Consider the following 25,735-nt stretch of genomic DNA (forward strand, 5'->3'; position numbering starts at 1 on the left):
TATAAATATCGGACTAAAATTAAACTTCTCCAACACATTAAATAAGTAAGGCCATTCAACTCTGTCAAATGCTTTCTCCGCATCTAATGAAATCACGCATTCTGAAGTATCATGTGAGGGAGTATAAACAATATTCAACAATCTCCTAATGTTAAAAAAAGAATAACGATTTTTAATAAAGCCAGTTTGATCATCTGAAATAATTTTGGGTAATACCTTCTCCAATCTAGATGCCAGTAACTTAGAAAAAATCTTGGAGTCTACATTCAATAAAGATATAGGTCTATAAGAAGCACAATTAGTAGGGTCTTTATCTTTCTTCAATATTAGAGAAATGGAAGCTCTATAAAAAGATTGTGGCAAATTCCCTAATCTAATGGCCTCCTCAAAAACCTTACCTAACCAAGGGGAAAGAGTAGCGGAAAAAAATTTTAAAAATTCAACTGTATAACCATCTGGACCCGGTGCTTTCCCAGAATTCATTGAGGAAATAGCCCCTTAATTTCTACATCCGTAATAGGAGTATCCAATATCAAAAGATCATCAGATGATAACCTTGGAAAATTTAATTTTCCAAGAAAATCAGACATGGTATTATAACCGTGAGGAAATTCAGATTGATACAGGGAGGTATAGAAATCTTGAAATGCCTTATTTATCTCATCATGATTAATTGTCAGATTCCCATTCTGCTGACCAATCTTAGTGATTTGACGTTTAACCAGAGCATTCTTCAATTGACTAGCTAACAGTTTACCAGATTTATCACTATGTATATAAAAATCAGTTTTAGTTTTCATTAATTGATTTTCAATCGAGGATGTAAGTAATAAACTATGTTCCATTTGAAGTTCAACCCTTTGTTTGTAAAGCTCCTTACTAGGAGCAATCGAATATTTCTTATCAATCTCTTTAATTTTATCAACCAATAAAAGAGTTTCCATCTTGATACGTTTCCTCAAACCAACAGAATAAGAAATAATCTGTCCACGTATATAAGCTTTAAAAGTGTCCCAAAGTGTTCCGCAGGAAATATCATCTGTAGAATTAGTTGAGAAGAAGAAGTCGATCTGCTCCTCCATAAATTTTATAAAGTCAGAGTCTTGCAACAAGGTAGAGTCAAATCGCCATTGTCTAGCATTAGAAGCTGTATCCGTAAATTTCATAGAAAGTAATAACGGAGCATGATCAGATATCATAGTTACAACCGATTACCAATGGAATAAAACAAGAGTCTACAAAAAAATAATCAATTCTTGAATAAGAGTGATAAACATGTGAGAAAAAAGAAAACTCTTTGTCATTAGGATACCGGAATCTCCAAATATCAAAAACTCCATTGTCAGTCAAAAAAGAGTTAATACAAGTGGCCGACTTATTAGGTAAAGTCTGAATAGATAAAGATTTATCCATCGGAGGATTTAAACAACAATTAAAGTCACCACCCATTATTAACTTATATTCGTTTAGATTGGGTAAAGAAGTAAATAAAGACTTAAAAAAGTCAGGACAATCCACATTTGGAGCATAAACATTAACCAAAGCATCCTTTTTATTACAAAGTAAACCCGTAATTAACAAAAATCTGCCATTTGGATCCGAAAAAATATCATGTTGAACAAATGAAATAGAGGAGTCAATAAAAATTGAAACTCCTTTTACTTTAGCTTTCGAATTTGCGTGATACTGTTGACCCCGCCAAAATCTAAAAAAACGAAATTTGTCCTCCCTCCTCACATGAGTTTCTTGTACAAAAATGATATGAGCATTAAGTCTTTGGAATACTTTGAAAATCTTCTTTCGTTTAATTGGATGATTTAAACCATTAGTATTCCAAGACACAAAATTAATGGTCTGAGCCATAATTCTATAATCAACCCTTTGGTATAGAAAGGGTTAACCAACTTATAAACTCATGCATCCGGAAGAGGAACAAAAGTAGTGAGAAAACCCGGAAGTGACGACAACACAGACATATTTGAAGTTCAAAAACAGCCCGAATAAAAAAACTAACACAAACTGGTACAAAAAAAATAGAATTAGAAAACAGACCATCCCCCCACCCCCCGAGAAAAAGAGAAAAAGCCAAAATATGACTTAAAAAGAGAAAAAGTAAGACTAATCCTACCCCCATGTCAGCTGAAGAACACTCCATATAAAAAGGATATATATAAAAGAATCACCCCAACTTTAAAAATAAAATCGCTATAATAAAAACCATATTTCTAAGTATAGTTAGTTGTAAAAAGAATAAAAATATAATCACTAAAAAACAATTATAACTCGGGCTCTGGCCCAGACAAAACAAAAAATATTTAAGCTAAGATAAGCGATGCATTGTACGGAAGAAACGCGAAAAATATAAACATAATGCCATCTTAAGCAAAACCAAAAATCTTTTCCAAGAAACCACCATCTTAAACAAGGAAAAATTTACCTTCAAAGAATTAAAAATATACCTTCGAAGGAACAAAGTTAATAGACAAGTATGTAGTTAAATGATTAAAGTGTATAAGGCAAAACAATTAACATGACGCAAACACACTTTAACTTGAGTATAAAGTGTAGGATGAACCTACACAAATAACCAGATTTTAATTCTGGTTTAAGAGATCGAGAACCATCTTACACGATCAGAATCATTCATTTATTAAAGACTGGTGTCTGTAGCAGTAGGGAAGTTCTCCTCCAGATATTTTCTCGCTTCTGAAGTTGAAAGGAAAACTTGTCGTGGAGCATTCGACGGAGAAATTCGAAGCTTCGCAAGGTATAGAAGCGCAGGTTTCAGATTTTTCTCATAACATTCAGCCATCAACGGTTTAAAAAGAAGCCTTTTTAAAAGATCTGAACTAAAATCTTCGATCAGGCGGAAGCAAAAATCTTTGATTTTAATCATTCCTACCCGACGAGCTGCTCTTATAACTTGTTCTTTGTCATGTACATAATGGAACCGGACAATTACCACCGAAGGTTTGTCTGTAACACTCGGTGATCGACGCCGAATTCTATGTGCCCGATCCAATAAAGGGGGGTTATTCGGGAAAATCGTCGGAAACGCTTCTTTTAAAAGTTGAGCAAAATATTTCGAAGGGTCATCTTTTTCTATGCCGTCTGGAAGACCAAGTATACGTAAGTTCTGTCTTCTGGACCGATTCTCAAAATCGTCACTCTTGGCTTTAAGGGCTTCCATCAGCTTAATGGTTGAAATTAAATCCTGTTGCAGTTTTCCAATAGTCAAATCTCGCTTCCGAGCTTCTTCTTGCAGAGACGCAATAAGAGCTTGTTGCTGTTTAATTACTAAATCCGTCTTAACCATGTACTCTTGAAAAGCCTTTATATCTTCTTTAAAAAATTGTTGTAGTTCAGCAAATTTTTTATCCAAAACCTCCATAAACAATTCAAAAGTTAATTGTGTTTGTTGTGTCGGAGCCTGCTTTTTTCCGTTACCGTTCGGATTACGTCCGGGATCCCGTCCCTTAGACCTGAGAGACATTTCTGTTTGCATATCTTCAAAAGTTCACAACAAACTCTTGGCAGTAAATCCAAAAAAAAAAGAATAAAGAAACTTTCGGTATAGGTAAAAATAAGCTGAATAAGGGTGATCAAAGGTTAAAAAAAGTAAAGGTTATGGAGCGAATCCAAAACGGTACTCACTCCATGAGCGTCTCCAGCTGACTCCGACTTTATCTTGTAGAAAATTATCAGTAGATTTTTGGTTAGGAAGAAAAGTGACAAATTTAATCCAGAGAGTTGCCAGGCAATGTATTTGAGGGTGGCAAGCAAGACAAAGGTATATCCGAAAACTAAAGGTAAAATGAAAATTGTAGGAGAAATTTAAACTGTATGAGCTTAAAGTCATGCTAGAATTGTGTTAAGTATTATTTGGTAGCAGGTTGACTGTGAATAATCCTGGTTACTGCATTATTGGAAAGATGGATAACATTGGAGTTCAGCTGGAAGATATAAAAACCTTATTGCTAGATTGGAACGGTGGTGCTGTTTCTCTGTGGTGTTGTTCCATTATGACTTCAGTGATCTTTCTTTTTCAATCTTTTTATTGAATTTCATATATAAAAAAACATAACATAATAATGAATAGGTTATAAATGCATAAGACTTGAAATTGAATTAATAGTAGGATAACAATATCCTATTAAAATATCAACAGAAAAACATAGTACATTATCAATCAAGTCTATAATAATATGAAAAAAATAAGAATAATCGTCAAAAGAAAAAGAAAAAATTATAAAAATACAAGCAAAAAGTATATATTAAGAAAAAAAAAATACTAAACTAAACTAACATGGGCAATAATAACAGTTTATTTGTATATGATAGTGCCAAAAACTCCGGAACTCCATACCAGAACAAGAATAGACAGAGAGAAGGTCTGGGAGAGGTCAAATTAATTCATATGAAAATGTCGAATGAACAGTCCCCAAGTTTCTTCAAATTTAACTGATGAGTCAAAAATAGTGCTTCTAATTTTTTCCAAGCTCAGATAAAAAATAGTTTGAGAGAGCCACTGAAATGTGGTAGGAGGGTTTACTTCTTTCCAATTTTGCAATATAGACCTTCTGGCCATTAATGTTACAAAAGCAATCATTCGTCTAATTGAAGGGGAAAACTGATTACCATCCTCATTTGGTATACCAAAAATTGCAGTAATAAAATGAGGTTGTAAATCAATATTCCAAATTGAGGAAATGGTAGCAAATATGTCCTTCCAATAATTATATAAGGTGGGACATGACCAAAACATATGGGTCAATGAAGCCACATCTGAATGACATCTGTCACATTGAGGGTTAATATGAGAGTAGAATCGAGCAAGTTTATCTTTAGACATATGAGCTCTATGTACAATTTTAAATTGTATTAAAGCATGTTTAGCACATATAGAAGAAGAATTAACCATTTGTAAAATTTTTTCCCATTTTTCTATTGATATATTATATTGAAGTTCTTTTTCCCATTCTTGTTTAATTCTACCTGATATTTCTGGTTGTATCTTCATAATCATATTATAAATAAAAGCCACTAATCCCTTCTGATAGGGATTTAAGGTAAAAATCATACCTAAAAAGTCCATTGAAGTTGAATTGGGGAAGGATGGTAGAATTTTATGTAAAAAATTTCTAATTTGTAGATATCTAAAAAAGTTAGATTTAGGTAACTCAAATTTGTTGGAAAGTTGGTCGAAAGACATCAAACTACCTTCAAAGAAGAGATCACGAAAGCATTTTATACCTTTCCTTTTCCATATGCTAAAAGCTTGATCTGTCAAAGAAGGTTTGAAAAAAAAATTAAGTAAAATAGGACTATCAAGAACAAAGTTTTTCAGAGTAAAAAATTTACGAAATTGAAACCAAATTCATAATGTATGTTTGACAACAGGGTTAGATATCTGTTTATTGAATTTTAACTAAATCGGCAGAAAGAGAAGAACCCAGAACGGAGAATAGAGAATATCCCTGTGCCTCATTGCATTCTAAATTTACCCACTGTGGGCACAATGGTGAATCCAAATCTGATTTCCAATAAATTAAGTTACGAATATTATTCGCCCAATAGTAAAATCTAAAGTTAGGTAGAGCTAAACCACCATCTTTTTTAGATTATTGTAATTGCCTTTTACTTAACCTAGGATTTTTATTTTGCCACACAAATGAAGAAATTTTTGAGTCAATGTTATCAAAAAAAGATTTAGGAATAAAAATTGGTAAAGCTTGAAATAAGTATAAAAATTTCGGTAGAATCATCATTTTAATAGCATTAATCCGACCAACTAATGATAAGGATAAGGGAGACCATCTTGTAGTAAGTTGTTGAATTTGATAAAGCATAGGTAAAAAATTCAATGTAAATAAATCTTTATATTTCTTGGTAATTTTTATACCTAAATAGATAAAGTTATCATCAACAACTTTAAATGGTATCCTTTCATTCAATAAAGTTTGTGCGTTTAAAGGGAATAAATCACTCTTATCCAAGTTTAGTTTATAACCAGAAAAACTACCAAATTGAGCCAACAAGGATAAAATAGTGGGAATAGACCTGTCAGGATCAGAAATATATAACAACAAGTCATCAGCATAGAGTGATAACTTGTATAATTTCTCATTGCGGGTAATACCAAAAATATTAGGAGATTCACGAATAGCAATGGCTAAAGGTTCTAATGCAATATTAAACAATAGAGGACTTAAGGGACAACCTTGTCTCGTACCACGAGATAATTGAAAAAAAGAAGATCTATAATTATTTGTAAGAACAGAAGCAACAGGTTTATGATATATTAGTTTGATCCATGATTTAAAATTAGGACTAAAATTAAAGTATCTCAGTGTTAAATAAGTATACCCATTCAACTCTATCAAAAGCTTTTTCAGCATCTAGTGAAATAACACATTCTGGAATTGTGGGTGATGAAGTATAAATTATATTAATCAATTTTCTAATATTAAAAAAGGAATACCGATTCCTAATAAAACCAGTTTGGTCTTCTGAAATAATCTGTGATAGTACCTTTTCTAACCTAATAGCTAAAATTTTTGTAAGAATCTTAGAGTCTACATTTAATAGTGATATAGGGCGATAAGATGCACATAAAGTGGGATCCTTATCTTTTTTAAGAATTAGAGAGATAGTAGCTTCATAAAAAGACTGAGGTAATCTCTTCTTAACAAATGCATCATTAAAAATTTCACATAGCCAAGGGGAAAGCAAAGAAGAAAAAGTTTTTTAAAATTCTATAATATAACCATCAGGATCAGGAGCTTTCCCTGAATTCATTGATGAGATGGCCTCTCCTATTTCGGCCAAAGAGATAGGAGCATCAAACAAGCTACGATCTTCATCTGTCAGTTTGGGAATATTCAAATTGTTAAAAAAGTTATCCATCATGGACAGATCGCCATCAAATTCTGACTGATATAAAGATTTATAAAAATCTTGAAAAGTGTTATTGATTTCTTTGTGATCAGTAGTCAGATTGCCGTCTTGTTTATGAATTTTAATAATTTGTCGCTTAGTCGAGATAGCTTTTAATTGGTTAGCTAACAATTTGCCAGTTCGATCACTATGGATATAAAATTGAGCCCTGGTCCTAATTAATTGATTCTCAATTGAAGAAGATAATAATAAGCTATGCTCCATTTGAAGCTCAACTCTCTTCTTATAAAGTTCTTTGGTTGGAGTCACGGAATAAATCTTATCAATTTCTTTAATTTTATCCACTAATAAAGCGATATCTAAATATCTTTGTTTTCTTTTTACTGACGGAATATGAGATAATTTGTCCACGGATGAAAGCCTTAAAAGAGTCCCAAAGTATTCCTCTGTCAATCTCTTCTGTATAGTTTGTTGAGAAAAACAAGTCAATTTGCTGTTTTATGTAGGTGATGAATTCTGGATCTTGAAGCAAAGTAGCGTTAAGTCTCCAAGATCTAGTATTATTAGAAAAGTCCAAAGTCTTGATAGATAACTTCAAAGGTGCATGATCCGAAATAGCAATAGAATCATATTTACAATCAATAACATCTGTTAATAAACGATGATCAATAAGGAAATAATCAATTCTAGAATAACTGTGATATACATGTGAAAAAAACGAAAATTCTTTATCTTTAGGGTTCAAAAACCGCCATATTTCAGTAATTCCCGAATCAACCATAAAAGAATTAATAAGTAAGGCTGATCTATTCGGAACAATTCGAATAGGTTTAGATCTATCCATTGAAGGATTCAAACAACAATTGAAATCTCCACCCATTATCAACATATATTCATTTAGATTAGGAAGGGAAGTAAATAAATGTTTAAAGAATTCAGGGCAGTCAAAGTTTGGAGCATAAATATTAACTAGAACCACTTTTCGATTAAAAAGTGAACCAGTTATCAACAAAAATCTGCCCTGTGGATCAGAAATAATTTCATGATGTGTAAATGAAATTGAGGGGTCTATAAAAATACACACCCCTAATTTTGGCGGTGCAATTCGAGTGAAATTGTTGACCTTTCCAGAACCTAAAAAAGCGTTGATTATCCTCCCTCCTAATATGGGTCTCCTGTGCAAAAATAATATTAGCATTTAGTCTATGGAATACTTTAAATATTTTTTTACGTTTAATCGGATGATTTAAACCATTAGTGGTCCAGGAGATAAAGTTAATAGACTTATCCATCATGCCAATATTAGTTGTGTATATCATAAAAGGTTAAAAAGACACATAACCCATAATTCAGGAAGAAGGAAAAATGATTCAGGAGCAACCGGAGAACATGACACCTCAACAATATTGATAATTTAAAGTCGGCCCATAAATTAAAAGCAAAAAAATAAAAAGCAAAAGCGTGAAAGAAGATCTCTACCCCCTCCCCCAACCCCACGGAAAAAAGCCAAGCGGCAGGCGCATAAACTAACACTAATATTAGCCCCATTTTCAAGATGGCGACTTCATGAAAAGAAAGAAAAGAGAAACTATATAACACCCAGATGTAAATACAGGGTTGTAAACAGAAAGAATATATATCAATCAAAATGAAAAAATAATATAAAAAAGCAAAAAATCATTCAAAAAAAGATAACCATTGAAGTTTAAAATAGTGTAATATGCCTTTTAAAAAAAAATTCCATATTCAAATATAAGGAAATGACGTTTCAAAAACAAAGACTTATGGGAAAAAGAAACGACATTTTGAAAGGACCATATTACAAAATATAGATGTAAATTCACCAGTCTTTTTTTTTAAAAAAAGTTTATCAAAATAGAATTAAAAAAGGGTTCAATAACCACTACAGTATATATATAAAAAAAGGTTCAAAAATTCAAAACATTCGTCCCATTCTCAAATACAGGCAAATAAACGCTTACGGAAAACAAAGTCTTATGGGAAGAAGAAACGACATCTTAAAAAATAAATCATTATTACAAAGTCTTAACATGTATATCTAATCCAGAGGGAAAAAAAATTAATTAAGAAAAAAGACAATATAGTAAAGTTAAAAAAGCATCTGTAAATCATGATAATAAAAAAAAAACCAGGTCTACAGACCAAAATAAAAAGCTATACCGCAGACTTCAGTGATCTTTGGTACTTTTTAATGTGGAATCTTCCTTTCATTGGATGGGTTCCACTGAGTGCTATAGTTTTCTTCCACATCACAAAGACTTGCTAGTTGGTTAGTTAATTCATTACTACGTTACCTCAAATGTACTTGGAGGTTAGGTCAGGACTGATGAAGGGTCTCGGCCCAAAACGTTGACTGCTCGTTTCCACGGATGCTGCTGACCTGCTGAGTTCCTCCACTGTGTTGTACGTGTTGCTTTGACCCCAGCATCTGCAGTGTACATAGCTTTGTTTGTTTTGCTGAAAGGAGGCTGAAGGAATGTTTACTGAAACAATGTGAGGGCCTGATTGGGTTACCAGGAAGGAGATTTTCTGTGAGAAATTAGTGGATAACTAGAGAAAGATTGTTTTGAAGGAGAATTAGAGTGAGGATGAAGGATCTTTTCACTCAGTATAGTTTAGATCTGAGAAGAACAGCACTCACCACATTCGAAGATGTGCTGTTCCCTGCAGTGCCACATAAGGAGAGTAAATTTATTATCAAGGTACATATGTATCACTAATTCACCCTGTGATTCATTTTATTGTGGGCATTCATAGCAGATACAAGGAAGCACAATAGAATCAATGAAAAAGACAGGTGACAAAGATGGACAGACAATCAGTGTGCAAAAGACAATAAACTGCAAACATGAGAGAGAAAAAAATAAGCAATAAATATTGAGAACACAAGTGGAGTCCTTAAGAATGAGTACATTGTGCAGTAGTTCAATGTTGGAGTGAGTGCAGTTGTCCTCCTGGTTCTAGAGCCTCTAGCGGTAATAACTGCTCTTGAACCTGCTGGTATGGGACTTGAGACTCCTTCCTGATGGCATCAGTGTGAAGAGAGCATGGTCTGGATAGTGGGGTGGAGGGGTGTCCTTGTTAATGAATGTTGCTTTCCTGTGAGAACACTCCTTGTAATTATGCTCAATGGTGGAGAGGATTATTTATACCAAACCAGTTAGGAACTAGCTTGGTCTAAATAAATTTCTGTTGCACATATTAATCTCAAGACTCTGTGTTGCTACTTCTTCTTTCCGCCTGCTCGTATTATCTGTCCTTCGTATCTTCCTGATGGTTGCTACATTTGAGTTTAGTGCCATCAGCAAAATTTAACATTTTCTCGTGTATTCTCAGGTCTCTGTTGTAAATTCTCTTTAAGAAAGGAGACAGTTTCCATCTGTACTGACCTCTGCACTGTTCCCTCTGCTGTTCTTTCTGGCTTTAATTGTATATCCAAGCTGTCACAGTTCTCTTAATTTGATGGCTGTACCTTTACTGATCCAGGCAATTTTAGACAATAACAAGCTGTTATTCCACTTTGTTTCCTGTAGATGGCCCTGTGTCTACAGACAGCAGCTACCTGATTCTGTCAGCAACCGTGCCTCGATACATTTCTTGGATGGTAAGTGACAATAGTTTATACCAGCCTTTATGAGAGAAAATCCTCAGTTCACGCATATTAAAACCATCATAAAGGTATGAAGACAGATGTAAGCCTGTGACCAACAGTGTACTTGCTGTTGGGAATTCTGTTGTTAGTAGCTGCTTTAATAATTAGGATAATGAATGTAGGAGGAGTGGTTAGTAAATTTACAGATGACACAAAAATACTGATGGTGTTACTGATAATGAGGAATGTAATCTTCAGCTAGATAATGACATTGATGAGCTGGTAAGATGTGCAGAAGAATGGCAGATCCTGGAAAATTGAAGAGTATTTTAGGAGTGGAGTCATAGAGACATGCAGCACAGGAACAGGCCCTTTAGCCCAACTCATTCATTCTGACCAAGATACCAATCTACACTAGTCGTATTTGTGTTTGACCCAGATCATTAAAACCTTTCTCGAAAATGTACAGTACCTATGCGGATGTCTTTTAAGCATTCTTATTATACCTGCCTCAGCTACTTCCTCTAGCAGCTTGTTCCGCCCCCAGGTTGCTATTAAATTTTTTCCCTCTCACCTTATACCTTTTAATTCCTGATTCCTCAACCCTGAGGAGAAAGACTATGTGTATTCATTTTATGATTTTATACACTTCTTTTAAGATCACCCTGATCACCCTTCAGTCTCTTACACACCAAGGAACAAAGTACTAGGCTGCCCAGAATCTCCCTATAACCAGTGCTATGTGCCCTAGAAACACTATAGTATATCTTTTCTGCATGTGGCCTCACCAATGTCTTGCACTACTGCAACATAATATCCCAGTTTCAAAACTCATTGCCCTGACTGATGAAGGCTATCATACTGGATGCCTTATTTGCTACTGTTTACATGTCATAGCATTTTCAGGGAACTATGTGCTTATACTCTCAGATCCTTCTGTTGTACATTTCACAGGGTCTGATGATCATTGTGAAAGTTCTACCCTTGGTTGACTTCTCAAAATTGCGACATGTCACACTTACTGGAATTGCCATTTACTGTCTGAATCAGCATTTACCATTCTTTTAGCTCACTTACCTGGCTGATCAAGATCCCACTGTAATTCCTGATAACTTTCTTCACTGTCTATAGTACCACCTATATTCATGTCATCTACAAACTTACTAACTCTGCCTTGTATGTTTTGACTACTAATAAATGTAGGATATACACAATAAATGGTACACCCTAAGTAAGTACTGGGGCATGTCCTTGGATCCTTGAACTTGGGAGGGTAGGGAGATAAGGTATACATAGTTATACTTCCATATGATAGAGGAGGAAGCCATTCAACACATCAAGACTGTTCTAACTTTTAGAAATGCAATTACTTCTATTCCATGAACTCCCTTCTGATTCCTTTACCCAGAGCCTATTTTCCATTGAATAAAGGATGGTTTTAATCCTATTGTCCTTTGTCTAACTGAGTTCTGGAGTACCTACCTATTGAGATCCTTGTGCTTCCTCTAAACCAGTATTGTGTATTTTTTTTCTTCTTTGAGCCCAAGTGCTGATAGATGACCTCCATGGTATTTATCTGAGATTTCTTTTAATTCGTTCACGTCTTATGGCAAGAGCTTATCTTATTGAAACCTTACAGAATACTTTGTTTTTCTGCTATGTTACTTTTATAATATTTAGCTTTTAAAGTAAAAAGTATACTCCAAAATGATTCACTGATAGAAGCTAAAAATCATAATCAAAGCTTCTTTAGTTTTAATAAACACAAGAAATTCTACAGATATTGGAAGTCCAATACAATATACACAAAATACTGGAGGAACTCAGCTGGTCTGGCAACATCTCTAGAAATGAACAAATAGTTGACATTATGTAGCTGAGATTGTTCTTCAGGATTGAGAAGGAAGGGGGAAGATGCCAGAATGAAAAGGTGGGAGAGGGGAAGGAGGCTAGCTGGAATATGAGGTGTAAAGCCAAGTGTTGGGAAAGGTCAAGAGGTGGAGAAAAACAAATCTGATATGAGCAGAACATAGACCATAAGAGAAAGGGGAGGAGGAGACCCAGGGGGAATTTAGATGAGAACAGGTAAAAGATCAGAAGTGTGGAATAGAGCATGTGGGGAAGGGGAATTCTTTTTTTGCTAGAAGGAGAAATCAATATTCATGTCACCAGGTTGGAGGCTACCCAGACAGAATATGAGGTGTTACTCCTCCATCCTGAGGGTGACCTCATCTTGGTACCAGAGGAGGTCATGGGTTGATGGGTCGGAATGGGGATGTGAATCGGAATGGCCACAAGGAAGTTCCGCTTTTGGTGGATGGAGTGTAGATACTCGATGTAGCGGTCGCCCAGTTTATGATGGGTCTCACCTGTGTCGAGGAGGCTGCATTAGCAGGTGCAGCAATTTTTTGGTCGCTTGCAGAGATGAGTGCTGGAAGGGATGAATGGACAAGGGAATCAAGGAGAGAACGATCCCTGTGGGAAGTGGAGAGTTGGGGGAAAGGTAAAAATGTGTTTGGTGGTAGGATCCCTCTGGAAATGGTGGAAGTTACAGAGAATGTTCTTTTGAATGTGGAGATAATTATATAATCAGTAATTTAATGTTGATAAACTGGAATTTCTGAGAAGTTATTCATAACCAAAATTGTGTGTCTTTGTAAGGTTGAAGATGCTGAGGTGAAACTGTCAGAAGAAGCACAGCAGATACTAAAGGTACTGTACATCTTTGCCTTTGTTTCCAAGTGCTTAGTTATAAATTGAATTCTTTTTTCTAAATAGAAAGTTAGGTTTGCCACAATGACATGGATATTGCAGATTTTAATTGTGAACAGTGGTAGGAATAATGGAAAGATTCCCTTGCAATGTTGTATCTCCATTTTGTGGCCAAATAATCAGATCTACTTTTTGATAATAGATTCTCGGTTATGCTTCACTACAGAACATTCAGACTTCCATTTTTATTAATGCCTGTTTAGTGGCCACTATGAGTTAAACAAGATCCCAATAGATCAAAATTTAAGAAAAATAAACTGTAGTTTCCAATTTTACAATCTGATTTTAGAATCTTATGCATTTAAACTCTGTAGCTGTTTTTTTTTAAACATTGCTTTGACAATACAATTTTATTTATCTATTTCTGTATTCTGCTGAAATTTGAGTTTTTCATCTTATTGGTTATTTTCTGTTTTTGTTTTATCAGTTGTATTGGGCAAAGTCTTTATCCCAAATTTAGTGTTTACCTAAAAACATCCAGTCAGCAGTTCCATAACCTACATTCTGCTCTTAATAAATTTGTTCCATCATGTTCCTTCAAAAAGTTTCCTTTGTAGACATTTGAGAACATTTTGAACACTGAAGTCCCTGAAAATATGTTGCTTTATGTATGGTTAATAAAACAAAACTTTTCAAAATTTGATCATGAGATGTAGTCAGTACTTGTTTATGCAAAACAGAACTTTTTAATTGTGCTACCTGAATCATGTGAAATATGATTGCAAATGGAGCATTTCTTCTAACACATTTTGTACTAGTACAAGAATCTGCATAAATTAATAAATTATATTGAACTTTATTTGTCCCTTTTTTCTCATTGTTTCTGAAAATGTTTTCGGTTCTTCTTCAGTTTTCAAGCTTGTGTTTTTGTGTTGGATGCTTCACTTGCACCAAAATCAAAAGTAGTTGTACAAGGAGGATGAGAGATGACTTGATAGAGGTGTAAGAGACTATAAGAGGTGTAGATTGAGCGGATAGCTAGACACCTTTTATCAGGACAGAAATGGTGAATAAAAGGGGTCATACTTTTACTATTGGAGGAGAGTATATGGGGGAAATATCAGAATTTTGTGTTTTTTTTTTACACCCAGAAGTGGATGCGCGGAATATGCTGCCGGGGTTACTGATAGAGGTAGATACATCATTGACATTTAATAAACTGTTAGATAGGCACATGGATGATAGAAAATTGGAGAGCTATGCCAGAGGGAAGAGTAGATTGATCTTGAGTATATTAAAAGGTCGGCACTGTGTTGTAATGTTCTGTGTTCTAATAAAGATGTACTGTAAAAAGATTCAGCAAAGAAACAGACTCTTAAGCAGACCATCAAACATCAATTTTCAAACTAATCCTACCCTTGCTTTAAGTTCTGCAACACATCTAGATGTCAGGGGCAGTTTATAGCAGTTAGCTAATCTACCTATCCAAATGTTTTTGGGATGTGGTGGGAAACTAGACAAATCCCATGTAGACAGTAATGAAGGTCATGATTGAAGCAGATGTGGGATAACACCTCTTCTATCTCCATTTTGTGACACCTCTATATTCAGCTTAAACCTGATGCTTTTATACTAATACTTTGCTGGAAATTGGTGTGCGTTGAAATGACAAATTATGGTGGACCTCTTTTGTTTGGGAAGTGATTTTCATATACATGCTATTTTTAAAGCATTGTACAGAATGCAGAATATATTAAAGCAGAATGATCCTTTGATCTTTAGATCAATAATGGGCAGTTACAAAAGTATCCTACATTGTGGTGCTCTTACAGCAATAGTGTTTGAAAGGCCATTATTGCAAAGAGGTTAGAATTTTAAAATAGAAGAGTTCTGTTAATGTTGTGCAGCATATTGGTGGGACCAAATCTGGAGTATAGTGAATAGTTTTGTTCCCTTACCTAAGAAAAGAAATAGTATCAAAGGAGTCAGGTCAAAGGAGATTCACTTGGCTAATTCCTGAACAAGAAAGTATATTTGTTATTTATAGAATGTAGATTTGAAGGGAACTATCCAGGTATTGTAATCTTCTAATACAGGTATGGTATGTGCCTTGCAAAATAATTTGAATATTTGCTATGTAATTTGTGCTTGCTTGGAGTATAAAATCAAATTGGGCATTATAACAGAGCAATTTCTTAGTCAAGAGATCTGGAACCTTGGATAATGGTATACTTTTAAAATAATTTTTCTTTATTTTCAGCTGGAAAAACATTTATTGGGTACCTTGCTCTTAGGAGGAGACTCTGCTTATCTTTATTCTGGCAGTCCAGTTGCTAGACCAGAAGAAGGTAACATAATTAATTTGTCTAAAACAAAAGTTCTAGAGATGTTGGAAAATATTGGGATTACAACCCTGTGTGCCTTTGTGGACCCTGTTGACCAACTGGGCTCATTCTGCATTATTATAAGTAACAGAATTAGCAATAAAAGGTGTAAAGTGTGAATAGTGATAGATTTTCTGTGAATATATTCAGTCATTTTTCCTAAAAAGCATGAATATTTGGACATCTACTTTGAATGTGAATAGGTTGAACAATATAGGCATGTGAAGGGGATGCTTTTAATCTTTATCCATATTCACCATTCCTAATCAACTTTACCTCTATAAGCATACCTGTTTAGCTCTGTGTGAGCCCACCCATAAAGAGGGAAATGATGCTTATCAAATAATATATTTTGATTGATTTATTTTTCACCCATCTGTCATTCTTCCTTCTATAAGTTTGAGTTTGTAGAAGATGCTGCCACTTTATTTTAACACTCACCATTGATTCACCTGCTAACCTAATGTGTGGTGATGCATTTTAGCTTCCATTCCAACCGTATCCTATTTCCACTACTGCCTTACCCTTTTTAAATTTACATCTTTTCCAGTTCTTTAAGTTTAGCTTTTTGTGGATGTATGTTTTTCCTAGCTTTTCCATTGATGAGTGTGTCTTTGGATGCTAAAGCCATAATTTCAAGGTTTTTGTCCCAAAGCTGCTTTGCCTGTTCTCCCTCCTTCCTCACATTTAAGACATCAGCTAAACCTTTGAATATCGACACTTTGATGTAAAATGTTTGTTAACACTTGCTAAGAAGTAATTGAGTAGCTGAAGACTTCTAAGATCATGGAATTGTAAGACTATTTCAGTAATTTACATGTTTTTTAATTTTAGGTAAACTGTTCATCTTTTCTGAAGGCATCTTATTTATTCATCCTCGCTCTGGAAGCATGATAATTTCAAAGAATCATGCGGCTGCATTAAAGTACTATGATGGGGTAAGAGCCATCTTTAACCCTTACTTGCCCCAGAAAAAGTGTAGATTGAACATAGGTTTCCAGCGTAATCTAGTCCCAGTGGCTGATTAGATTTATAAGAATGACTCCTGGAGTATGGTGTAGTTTTGGTACAAAGGGGAGGGGCTGAATGGGGGCAGTTGGGTCCAGCAGAGGATGCCGTTGTTGGCGTGGACCAGTTGAGCTGAAATTCAAAGTAAATATATGTTATAGTATACAATCTTGAGATTCATTTTTTTCCAGGTATTCACAGTAGAATCACAATAGAATAATGCGGATACGATAGGGTCTTTTAAGAGACTCCTGGATAGGTAAATGGAGCTTAGAAAAATAGAAGGCTGTGGGTAACCCTAGGTAATTTCAAAAGTAAGGACATGTTTGGCACAGCTTTGTTGGCTGAAGGGCCTGTATTGTGCTGAAGGTTTTCCGTGTTTTTATGCAGAGTAAATGAAAGACTGCACCCTAAACTTATATGCAAAAAAAAAACAAACTGCAAATAAAAACGGAATATAATAATAACAATAATAATAATAATAAGTAAACAATAAATATCAAGAACATGAGATGAAGAGTCTTTGAAAGTGAGTGTATAGGTTGTGATGGACTGAACTGTTCCCACAACCTAAGAAAGTGATGGAGTGAAGGGCCTGTCTCCATGCTGTATTATACTGACTCTATGTGTAATCGAAATACACTCTTACTCATAGAGTGAAATGTTCCATTTCCATAATAATGATTACCAATAGTTTTCTGTCATCTGTTTACAGGTTAAAGTTATTTAGTTTCCTGTTTTCTCCTTCCCATTTTCTTTGAACAGGAGTGTTGATTTCTGGTTTGCTAATATCTTTCAAACTTATGACCTCTAAAACCAGGAAGGACCTGGGCAAGACTTTCACTGAAGTTGTCTTACTTAAGGCTTCAGATAGATGGCTGGCCATTAGTAAAAGTAGGGGAGTAGTCAGTACTGGGTTTTCTGTGGCTTTACCCCTCACAACAGGAGTACCATTTTAGAAACCATGGATTGGGATATTCTTTCAGTGGTTAGTGCCACTGAAATCAGGTCTCTGGCAGTATAACTGGCTCTGAGACTGAGATGGGGAAGGGTGCATTCAGACAGGGCACTAGTGATAGGAGACAATCGTGACGGTAAAAGACCATATCAGAACATTGTGAATTTTGGATGAAAGTCATGTATTGTCATTTCTCAGTTGCATGTGCTTAAATGCATGATTTGGGACGGTACATGTTTTCTATTTCTCTCGGAATTCAGCTGACAGAATCCCAAAGCAATTGACTAAATGGATATTATTTCCTCACTTTTGCCATTAACAAATCAAACTGGTGAACAGGTAGTACTCCATAACTTCTAATCAATGACAAATAGAATATATTTAATAAAAGAGTTAGGACAAAGCTGTAATGATTTTTTTCCCCTGCTGAGTTTTTATTTTAATACTTTCATTGAGTGTTCTGTATTTCATTCTTCCTCTTTTGATAAACTCAGTGAAACAAATCGAAGTTCTGCCTTAAGAAAGTTTTAAAAGTGAGTTTAACATGAACTTTTTTTTTGCCTCAGAATTCTCCAGGTGTGGTTGCTATCCTTATCATTGAATACAAGAAATCGTTGCTTCCCCATCTGCCCATTCATTTACACACAGCCTCAAATTGCCTAGTGTTTGCACTTATGCCAGGCTCGAAACTTTATAAATCCTTTTACTCCCAGGTAAGTCCATACTTTTGAAGGTAAATAGTTTCCTGTTCTGTCATCATTGTGCTTTGATAACAATTTGGTATTATTTTCATATATTTTACTTTAAAAATTATGAATTGCATTGCATTTCTAACAGACAGAATAATATCAATGCTGAGCCATACAAGGAGCTTTTGGGGCAGATGTTAGAAGACTTAGTGAAAGAGATCATTAATAAGATCTGTTTACAAAGAAGCAAAAGGATTAGGAAGGGATTTCAAGAGATTTAGGGGCTTTAGCAGCTGAGAACATGGTTGCTGTTGTTGGAGTGATTAAATTTGGCGATATAAAAGAAACCAGATTTGTTGGAGGGTATGTATTGTTTTTTTTTCAGTTTTTAAAACAAACTGCAAAGATACAGATGGACATGAAATATTGAGGCCATGCTTAAATATCATTCACTGTTGGCCAAAACTGCATGGGGAATGGGTAAATAAGATTTGGTGCAAACTGCATTTGGGCAGCAGAGTTTTGAACAACTTCAGATTTAATGAGTGTGCAGTCAAAAGTAAGTCTTTCAGTAGTAGATTAGTATACTCTCAGGTAGATAAAGAAGGTGTATGGTGTGCTTGCCTTCATCAATCGGGTATTTAGTATTAAAGCAAGCAATTCATGATTTAGCTATGTAACACATTGGTTAGGCTGCAAATGGAGTAGTAGTGTGGTCACTCGAGTTGAGTATGATCTCCTTAAGGGGTTATTCCCTTAATGCAGAATACTTGTATGTGACTTGTTTAACATGGAGAGGCCATAAGACCTTAAGGTATAGGAGCTGAAGTAGGCCATTCCCATCGAGACTGCTCCGGCATTCAATCGTGGGCTGATCCAATTCTTCCATTCATCCCCACTCCCCTGCCTTCTCCCCATACCCTTTGATGTCCTGGCTAATCAAGAACTTAACTATCTCTGCCTTAAGTGCACCTTATGACTTGGCCTCCACAGATGCTTGTGGCAAAAAATTCCACAGATTTACCGATCTCTGACTAATGTAATTTCTCCACATCTGTATTCTAAATGGACGTCCTTCAATCCTGAAGTCATGCCCTCTTGTCCTAGACTCTCAAACCATGGGAAATAACTTTGCCATATCTAATCTGTTCAGGCCCTTTAGCATTGGGAATGTTTCTATGAGATCCGCCCTTATTCTCCTGAACTCCAGGGAATACAGCCCAAGAGCTGCCAGACATTCCTCATAAGGTAACTCTTTCATTCCTGGAATCATTCTTGTGAATCTTCTCTGAACCCTCTCCAATGTCAGTGAATCCTTTCTAAAATAAGGAGCCCAAAACTGCACACAATACTCCCAAGTGTGTTCTCACGAGTACCTTATAGAGACTCAACATCACATTCTTGCTCTTATATTCTATACCTTTAGAAGTGAATGCCAACATTACATTTTCTGCCTTCACCACTGACTCAACCTGGAGATTAACCTTTAGGGTATCCTGCACAAGGACTCCCAAGTCCCTTTACATCTCTGCATTTTGATTTCTCTTTTCCAACTAAATAATAGTCTGCTTGTTTATTTCTTCCACCAAAGTACATGACCATGCACTTTCCAACATTGTATTTCATTTGCCACTTCTTTGCCTATTCCCCTAAACTATCTAAGTCTCTCTGTTTCCTAAACACTACATGCTCCTCCACCTATCTTTGTATCATTGGCAAATTTAGCCACAAATCCATTCACCCTATAGTCCAAATCATTGACATGCAACATAAAAAGCAGTGGTCTCAACACCGACCCCTGTGGAACTCCACTGGTAACTAGTAGCCAACCAGTATATGATCCCTTCATTCCCACTCTCAGCCAATACTCCACCCATGATAAAATTTTCCCTGTAATTCCATGGGCTCTTATCTTGCTAATCAGCCGATTGTGCGGCACCTTGTTGAGGGCCATCTGAAAATACAAGTGCACCACATCTGCTGCATCTCCTTTATCTACCCTGCTTGTAATTTTTTCAAAAAATTGCTGTAGGTTAGTCGGGCAGGATTTTCCTTTCAGGAAAACATGCTGGCTTTGGCCATCTTGTCATGTGCCTCCAGGTACCCCGTAATCTCATCCCTAACAATTGATTCCAACAACTTCCCAACCACTGATGTCAGGCTAACAGGCTTTTAATTGCCTCCCACCCTTCTTAAATAGCAGAGTAACATTTGCAATTTTCTAGTCATCCAGTACAAATGTATCGATTCTTGAAATATCATCGTTAATGTCTCCAGCGACTTCCTTCAGAACCCAAGGGTGCATTCCATTGGGTCCAGGTGATTTATCCACCCTTAGACCATTAAGTTTCCTGAACATCTTCTCAGTCATAATTTTCATTGCACACACTTCACTTCCCTGGCAATCTTGAATTCCAGTCTACTGCAGATGTCTTCCACTGTGAAGAATGATGCAAAACGTGCATTCGATTCATTTGCCATCTCTGCGTCTCTCATTACAATATCTCCAGCATCATTTTGTATTGGTCCTACATCTACCGTCAACTCTCTTTTATCCTTTATATACTTAAAAAAGCTTGTAGCGTCTTCGTTGATATTAGTCACCAGCTTTCTTCCGTAATTCATCTTTTCCTTCCTAATGACCTTTTTAGTTTCCTTCTGCATGTTTTTACAAGTTTCCCAATCCTCTATCTTCCCACTGGCTTTGGCTTCCTTGTATACCCTCTCTTTTGCTTTTACTTTGGCTCTGACTTCACTTGTTAGCTATGGTAGTGCCCTTCTTCCATTTGAAAGTTTCTTCTTATTTTGTCCTCTGTCAGTCACTCCCCTCAACAGCATCCAAAACGAGATACTGATTACTGAGGGGAATGGCCACAGGAGTGCTCTCTACTATCTGAGCTCTTCCCTTCCCTGACAGTCACCCACTTATCTAACTCCTGCAGCCTTGGGGTGACTAACTCCCTGTAGCTCCTATCTATCGTCTGCTTACTTTCCTTAATAAGATGTAGGTATTCAAGCTGCAGGTCTAGAATCCCAACACCATCTCTCAGGAGCTGCCTCTCAGTGCACCTGGTGCATAAGTGGCCATTTGGGAGATTGGAAGATTTTCAGGATTCCCACATCTGACATCCAGTGCAAAGAACTAACCCTCTATTCCTCAAAAAATCCAAGGAATAATGAAGTCCACTTACCCACTTACCTCGCTGAAGCCTTCTTTCGCCGAACCTTGAATGAGTCAAAGCCCTACTACTCCGATGATGACCGTTCTGCTATATAGTGTTTCCCTTTTATGCCAAAACCTTCCCTACTCTCCAACACACAATTGGTGTGCCGGTTATAGCTGAGTTCCCACAATGCTCTCTCTTTTAAACTTTGCTCCTGCACCTGTGTGCCGCCTCTTCTTTCGTCGCTCTACCACACACGATTGGTGCGGCTGCCACATGGTCCTTGACAAAAATTAAAATCTCCCACAATCATCACCTTGTGTTTACTACAAATATCTGCTATCTCCTTACACATTTGCTCTTCCAACTCACGCTCCCCATTAGGTGGCCTATAATACACTCCTATCAGTGTTACTACACCCTTCCCATTCCTCAATTCCACCCAAATAGCCTCCCTAGAGGAGCTCTCTAATCTATCCTTCCAAAGCACCGCCATAAGATTTTCTCGGACAAGCAATGCAACACCTCCTCCTCTGGCCCCTCCTACTCTATCACACCTGAAGCAACTAAATCCAGGAATATTTAGTTGCCAATCACACCCTTCCTGCAACCATGTTTCACTAATAGCTTCAACATCATAATTCCAGGTATCAATCCACGCTTTAAGCTCATCCACCTTTCTTACAATGCCTCTAGCATTAAAATAGATACATTTAAGATACTCTCCACCTCCTCCTCTCTTTTCATCCCTAAGAATGCATTCAAATTTATTATCCTTTTCTTTCTTCTCCCCTACATCTTCGGGCTGAGCGCATCCCTTCTCCATCACCTGCCTTTCCTCCCTCACACACTGTCTATTTACTTGATCTACTGGTGAACTAACCTCCTCTCCCATAGTTTCCTCAAATTTCCTCCCCGCTAGGATATTGGTCCCCCCAGGATTCAAATGCAACCCGTCCTTCTTGAACAGGTCACGCCTGCCCCAGAAGAGGTCCCAATGATCCAGAAACTTGAATCCCTGCCCCCTGCTCCAATCCCACAGCCACGCATTCATCCTCCACCTAATTCCATTCCTACTCTCACTGTCGCGTGGCACAGGCAGTAATCCCAAGATTACTACCTTTGCGGTCCTTCTTCTTAACTGCCTTCCTAACTCCCTATACTCTCGTTTTAGGACCTCTTCCCCTTTCCTACCTATGTCATTGGTACCTGCATGTACCACGACCTCTGGCTCCTCACCCTCCCACTTCAGGATATCTTGGACGTGATCAGAAACGTCCCGAACCCTGGCACCAGGGAGGCAAATTACCATCCGGGACTCCCGATCACCTCCACAGAACCGCCTGTCTGAACCCCTGACTATCGAGTCCCCTATTACTATGGTCCCCTTTATTCTATCCCTACCCTTCTGAGCTACAGGGCCGTCCTCTGTGCCGGAGACCCGGCCACTGTCACTTCCACCAGGTAGGCTGTTCCCCCCCCCCCCCCAACAGTACTCAAACATGAGTACTTATTGTCAAGGGGTACAGCCACTGGGGTACTCTGTAGTACCTGCCTCTTCCCTTTCCTGACCGTGACCCACCTATCTGCCTCCCATGGCCCCAGAGTGACCACCTGCCTGTAACTCCTCTCTATCACCTCCTCACTCTCCCTGACCAGGCGAAGGTCATCGAGCTGCAGCTCCAGTTCCCTAACTCGGTCCCTCAGGAGCTGCAGTTCGGTGCACCTCTCGCAGATGTGGACGTCCGGGAGGCTTGGAGACTCCAGGACCTCCCACATCCGACACCGAGAACAACAAGCTGCCCTCACACTCATACTTCCCGAATAACTGAAAATAACAAGGACTAAAAGATAAGCCTACTGTGCCCTCTTCCGCCTAAGCCCCCTGAGCCCAAGCCCTACACTCTGCTCCTGGCGCACTCCGCTGCCCGCTTCTTAAGGCTGCGTTCTTTTTATATCTTCCCTCCTTCCCAGGCCTCCTTCACTTGCCTGCGCAGTCCCGCCTCTCAGAACTCCGATCTGAGACGCAATTGGACAATTTGAAAATGGCCACCGCCGCACTTCCTCTCAAAGCCTCACTGTCCTCTTCCAAAAGAGCATCTTATCTGGGGGTCTTCTGACTGTTTGAGACCTCCATATCCCATCATCATCGTCTTCAGTTTCAGACACTACTTGGATACTTCTGTCTACATGGCGAGGTCTTCCCCCGTCTGTTACTTGTGCCTTCTGGCAACGCAGGTTCCTCTGCCACTTGACTGAGCTCAGCTTCATTCGCAGTTACTTTCGAGCCTTGCGCCTCCCCGTTGTCCAGCTGCAAACCTGCCTGTCCACACATAGTCCCCCTTGATTTCACCTGCCTCAGCCTGAGAAGAGTTGCGAAGCTCTTCCTCAGTTAGTGTGGAGTTTGCAGAAGGCAGCATATTCCACCCTCCCATATCCTCAACCTCCAAGTCCTTATCTCATTCAGGGGTGGGGGCCGGTCTAATCTTTCCTGCTGCTGGTCCTTCAGTCTTTCCAGGTTGCTGCAGAGTCCTCTTACTCGATATAGGGTCCAGGTCAGGCTCTGGATCAAAATACACCTCTTGTACCAGAGGTGGAAGGTAGTTTTGATGGAGAATCTTGACAGGCCCATTCCTATCCTTTGTTTTCATTTGGAACTCTTGTAGTTTTCCAGTATATAGGGCATAGCCGCCTAGTGGTCAGCCAACTTATGCTTCCCAGGTATGAGGACTCGGTCTCCAGGTATGAGTTGGGAGAACCTAACCTTTTGATCATACATCTTATTTCCTTGATTCTGCTTGGCATTGCAACCTCAGTTAATTCAGCTTCCTTCTCATATCTGACACATACTTAAAATAAGTCTTTGGTAGTAGATCTTCCTCACGTCCAAAAACAGGTTGATGCACAACTTTACCTCGCGCCCAAACACCAGATAATAAGGCGAGTACCTAGTAGCTTAATGTCGTGTACTGTAGCAGATGTCCAATATGTTGACTCCACTTGCTCTTTTTGATGATCTCCAAGGTTCTGAGCATGAGTTTGGTTCACTTTTCTAGCACTTGCATGTAGGCTGCAGAGGTAGCAAACGGGTTTAGTGTTTTTCCAGTTGTCACGATATCAGCAGCCCGGCCTCTCAAACTCTCAACCAATTGCTGTCCTGTTATGTCATCAGAGCACTGCCACTTATCTAACATCTGAAAGGTCTGTTCTACCCAAGTCTTGTACTCCTGTTCCCCCTTGGGGGTGGGCTACACCCCAGAGACCATTCTCAGCTTTTGATAGCTAGGATCCTCTGCCTGGGCACTGGGCCATTTATTTGCCAGGGAGGTAAGGGTTGATACCAACTCAGAAGTCTCTCTTCACTGGGGCACTCATTGGACATTTCAAATCAGACCAGTCCTTTCCTTCGCTCCGCAGAAATGAGAGCAACCTGTCTTTGAAGTCTCTGCCCCCAGCTACGGGAGACTGCTTGTGATTCGGCCTGCTCTCCTCCTCCTGGAAAGTATGGACAGCCCATGGCCCCCACCTCTTCTGGGGCCCTTATAGCCTAGGCATTTCCACTGCCGTTACATCAGCACTTGTCTGAACTAAAACAAAGTCTTTGGCCGCCATTTTATTAGACCTCAACTCTACCCCTGCAGCATCCATAACCACATACTGAGCAATACTTTACTGAGCAATAGTTTAAAACGCATTTAAGAATACAGACCACTGGATCAATGCTCAGCAAGATCACACAGCATCCAACGAAATCTATTTCGACAATACCCCCACAATGAAGCACCCTGGTTTTTTGAGAGTAAGCGTCGGCACGGACTAGAAGGGCCGAGATGGCCTGTTTCCGTGCTGTAATTGTTATATGGTTATATGGTTTCCTTGACTGTGCAAGTCTAGGGAAGCCAACCTCCAGCCCTGACAAACTAGTGAGATTAAAGCACTCTCCCACCCCAACCCCAGTTTGTGTGGATGCTGCGTAATTTGCTACCCTGTTACAAATTGGTGCCACGAAATAACAGACAGTACACTGCATACAATTAAAGGAGTTATATTTATGAATCTTAACTGAAGGGTTAGGGAAGAAAACAAAAAGAAAAGGTCTCATTCTAATTAAGCAGTCAAATGTGCACAAGTTGGAGCTCCACTTGAACTTCTCTGTCACTCACGTGCTGAGCCTGTCAACGTGTACGCCCGCACTACCTTCCAAATGCCGCTCACAATCCATCACAAACAAATGGGTCTCCCACTGGATAGTGTGATATGACCAGTTCCTCTCACACGGAACACAAAGCAAACAAGCCTGACCTTATTGT

General features: G+C 37.8%; 1 protein-coding gene across 3 annotated transcripts in view; it reads left to right on the forward strand.

The window, feature by feature from the left end:
- dnaaf9 (dynein axonemal assembly factor 9) overlaps positions 1-25,735 on the forward strand; it is a 144,777-nt gene that overhangs the window by 78,427 nt on the left and 40,615 nt on the right. For all 3 annotated transcript variants that reach the window (XM_059965717.1, XM_059965715.1, XM_059965718.1), the window contains 5 exons: positions 10,452-10,522; positions 13,172-13,222; positions 15,483-15,570; positions 16,441-16,544; positions 18,139-18,285. In XM_059965717.1, the coding sequence (XP_059821700.1) occupies positions 10,452-10,522; positions 13,172-13,222; positions 15,483-15,570; positions 16,441-16,544; positions 18,139-18,285 (461 nt within the window). The remainder of the gene's footprint in view (positions 1-10,451; positions 10,523-13,171; positions 13,223-15,482; positions 15,571-16,440; positions 16,545-18,138; positions 18,286-25,735) is intronic.

Source organism: Hypanus sabinus, chromosome 3 (assembly GCF_030144855.1).
Source record: "Hypanus sabinus isolate sHypSab1 chromosome 3, sHypSab1.hap1, whole genome shotgun sequence".
Taxonomy (NCBI): Eukaryota; Metazoa; Chordata; class Chondrichthyes; order Myliobatiformes; family Dasyatidae; genus Hypanus; species Hypanus sabinus.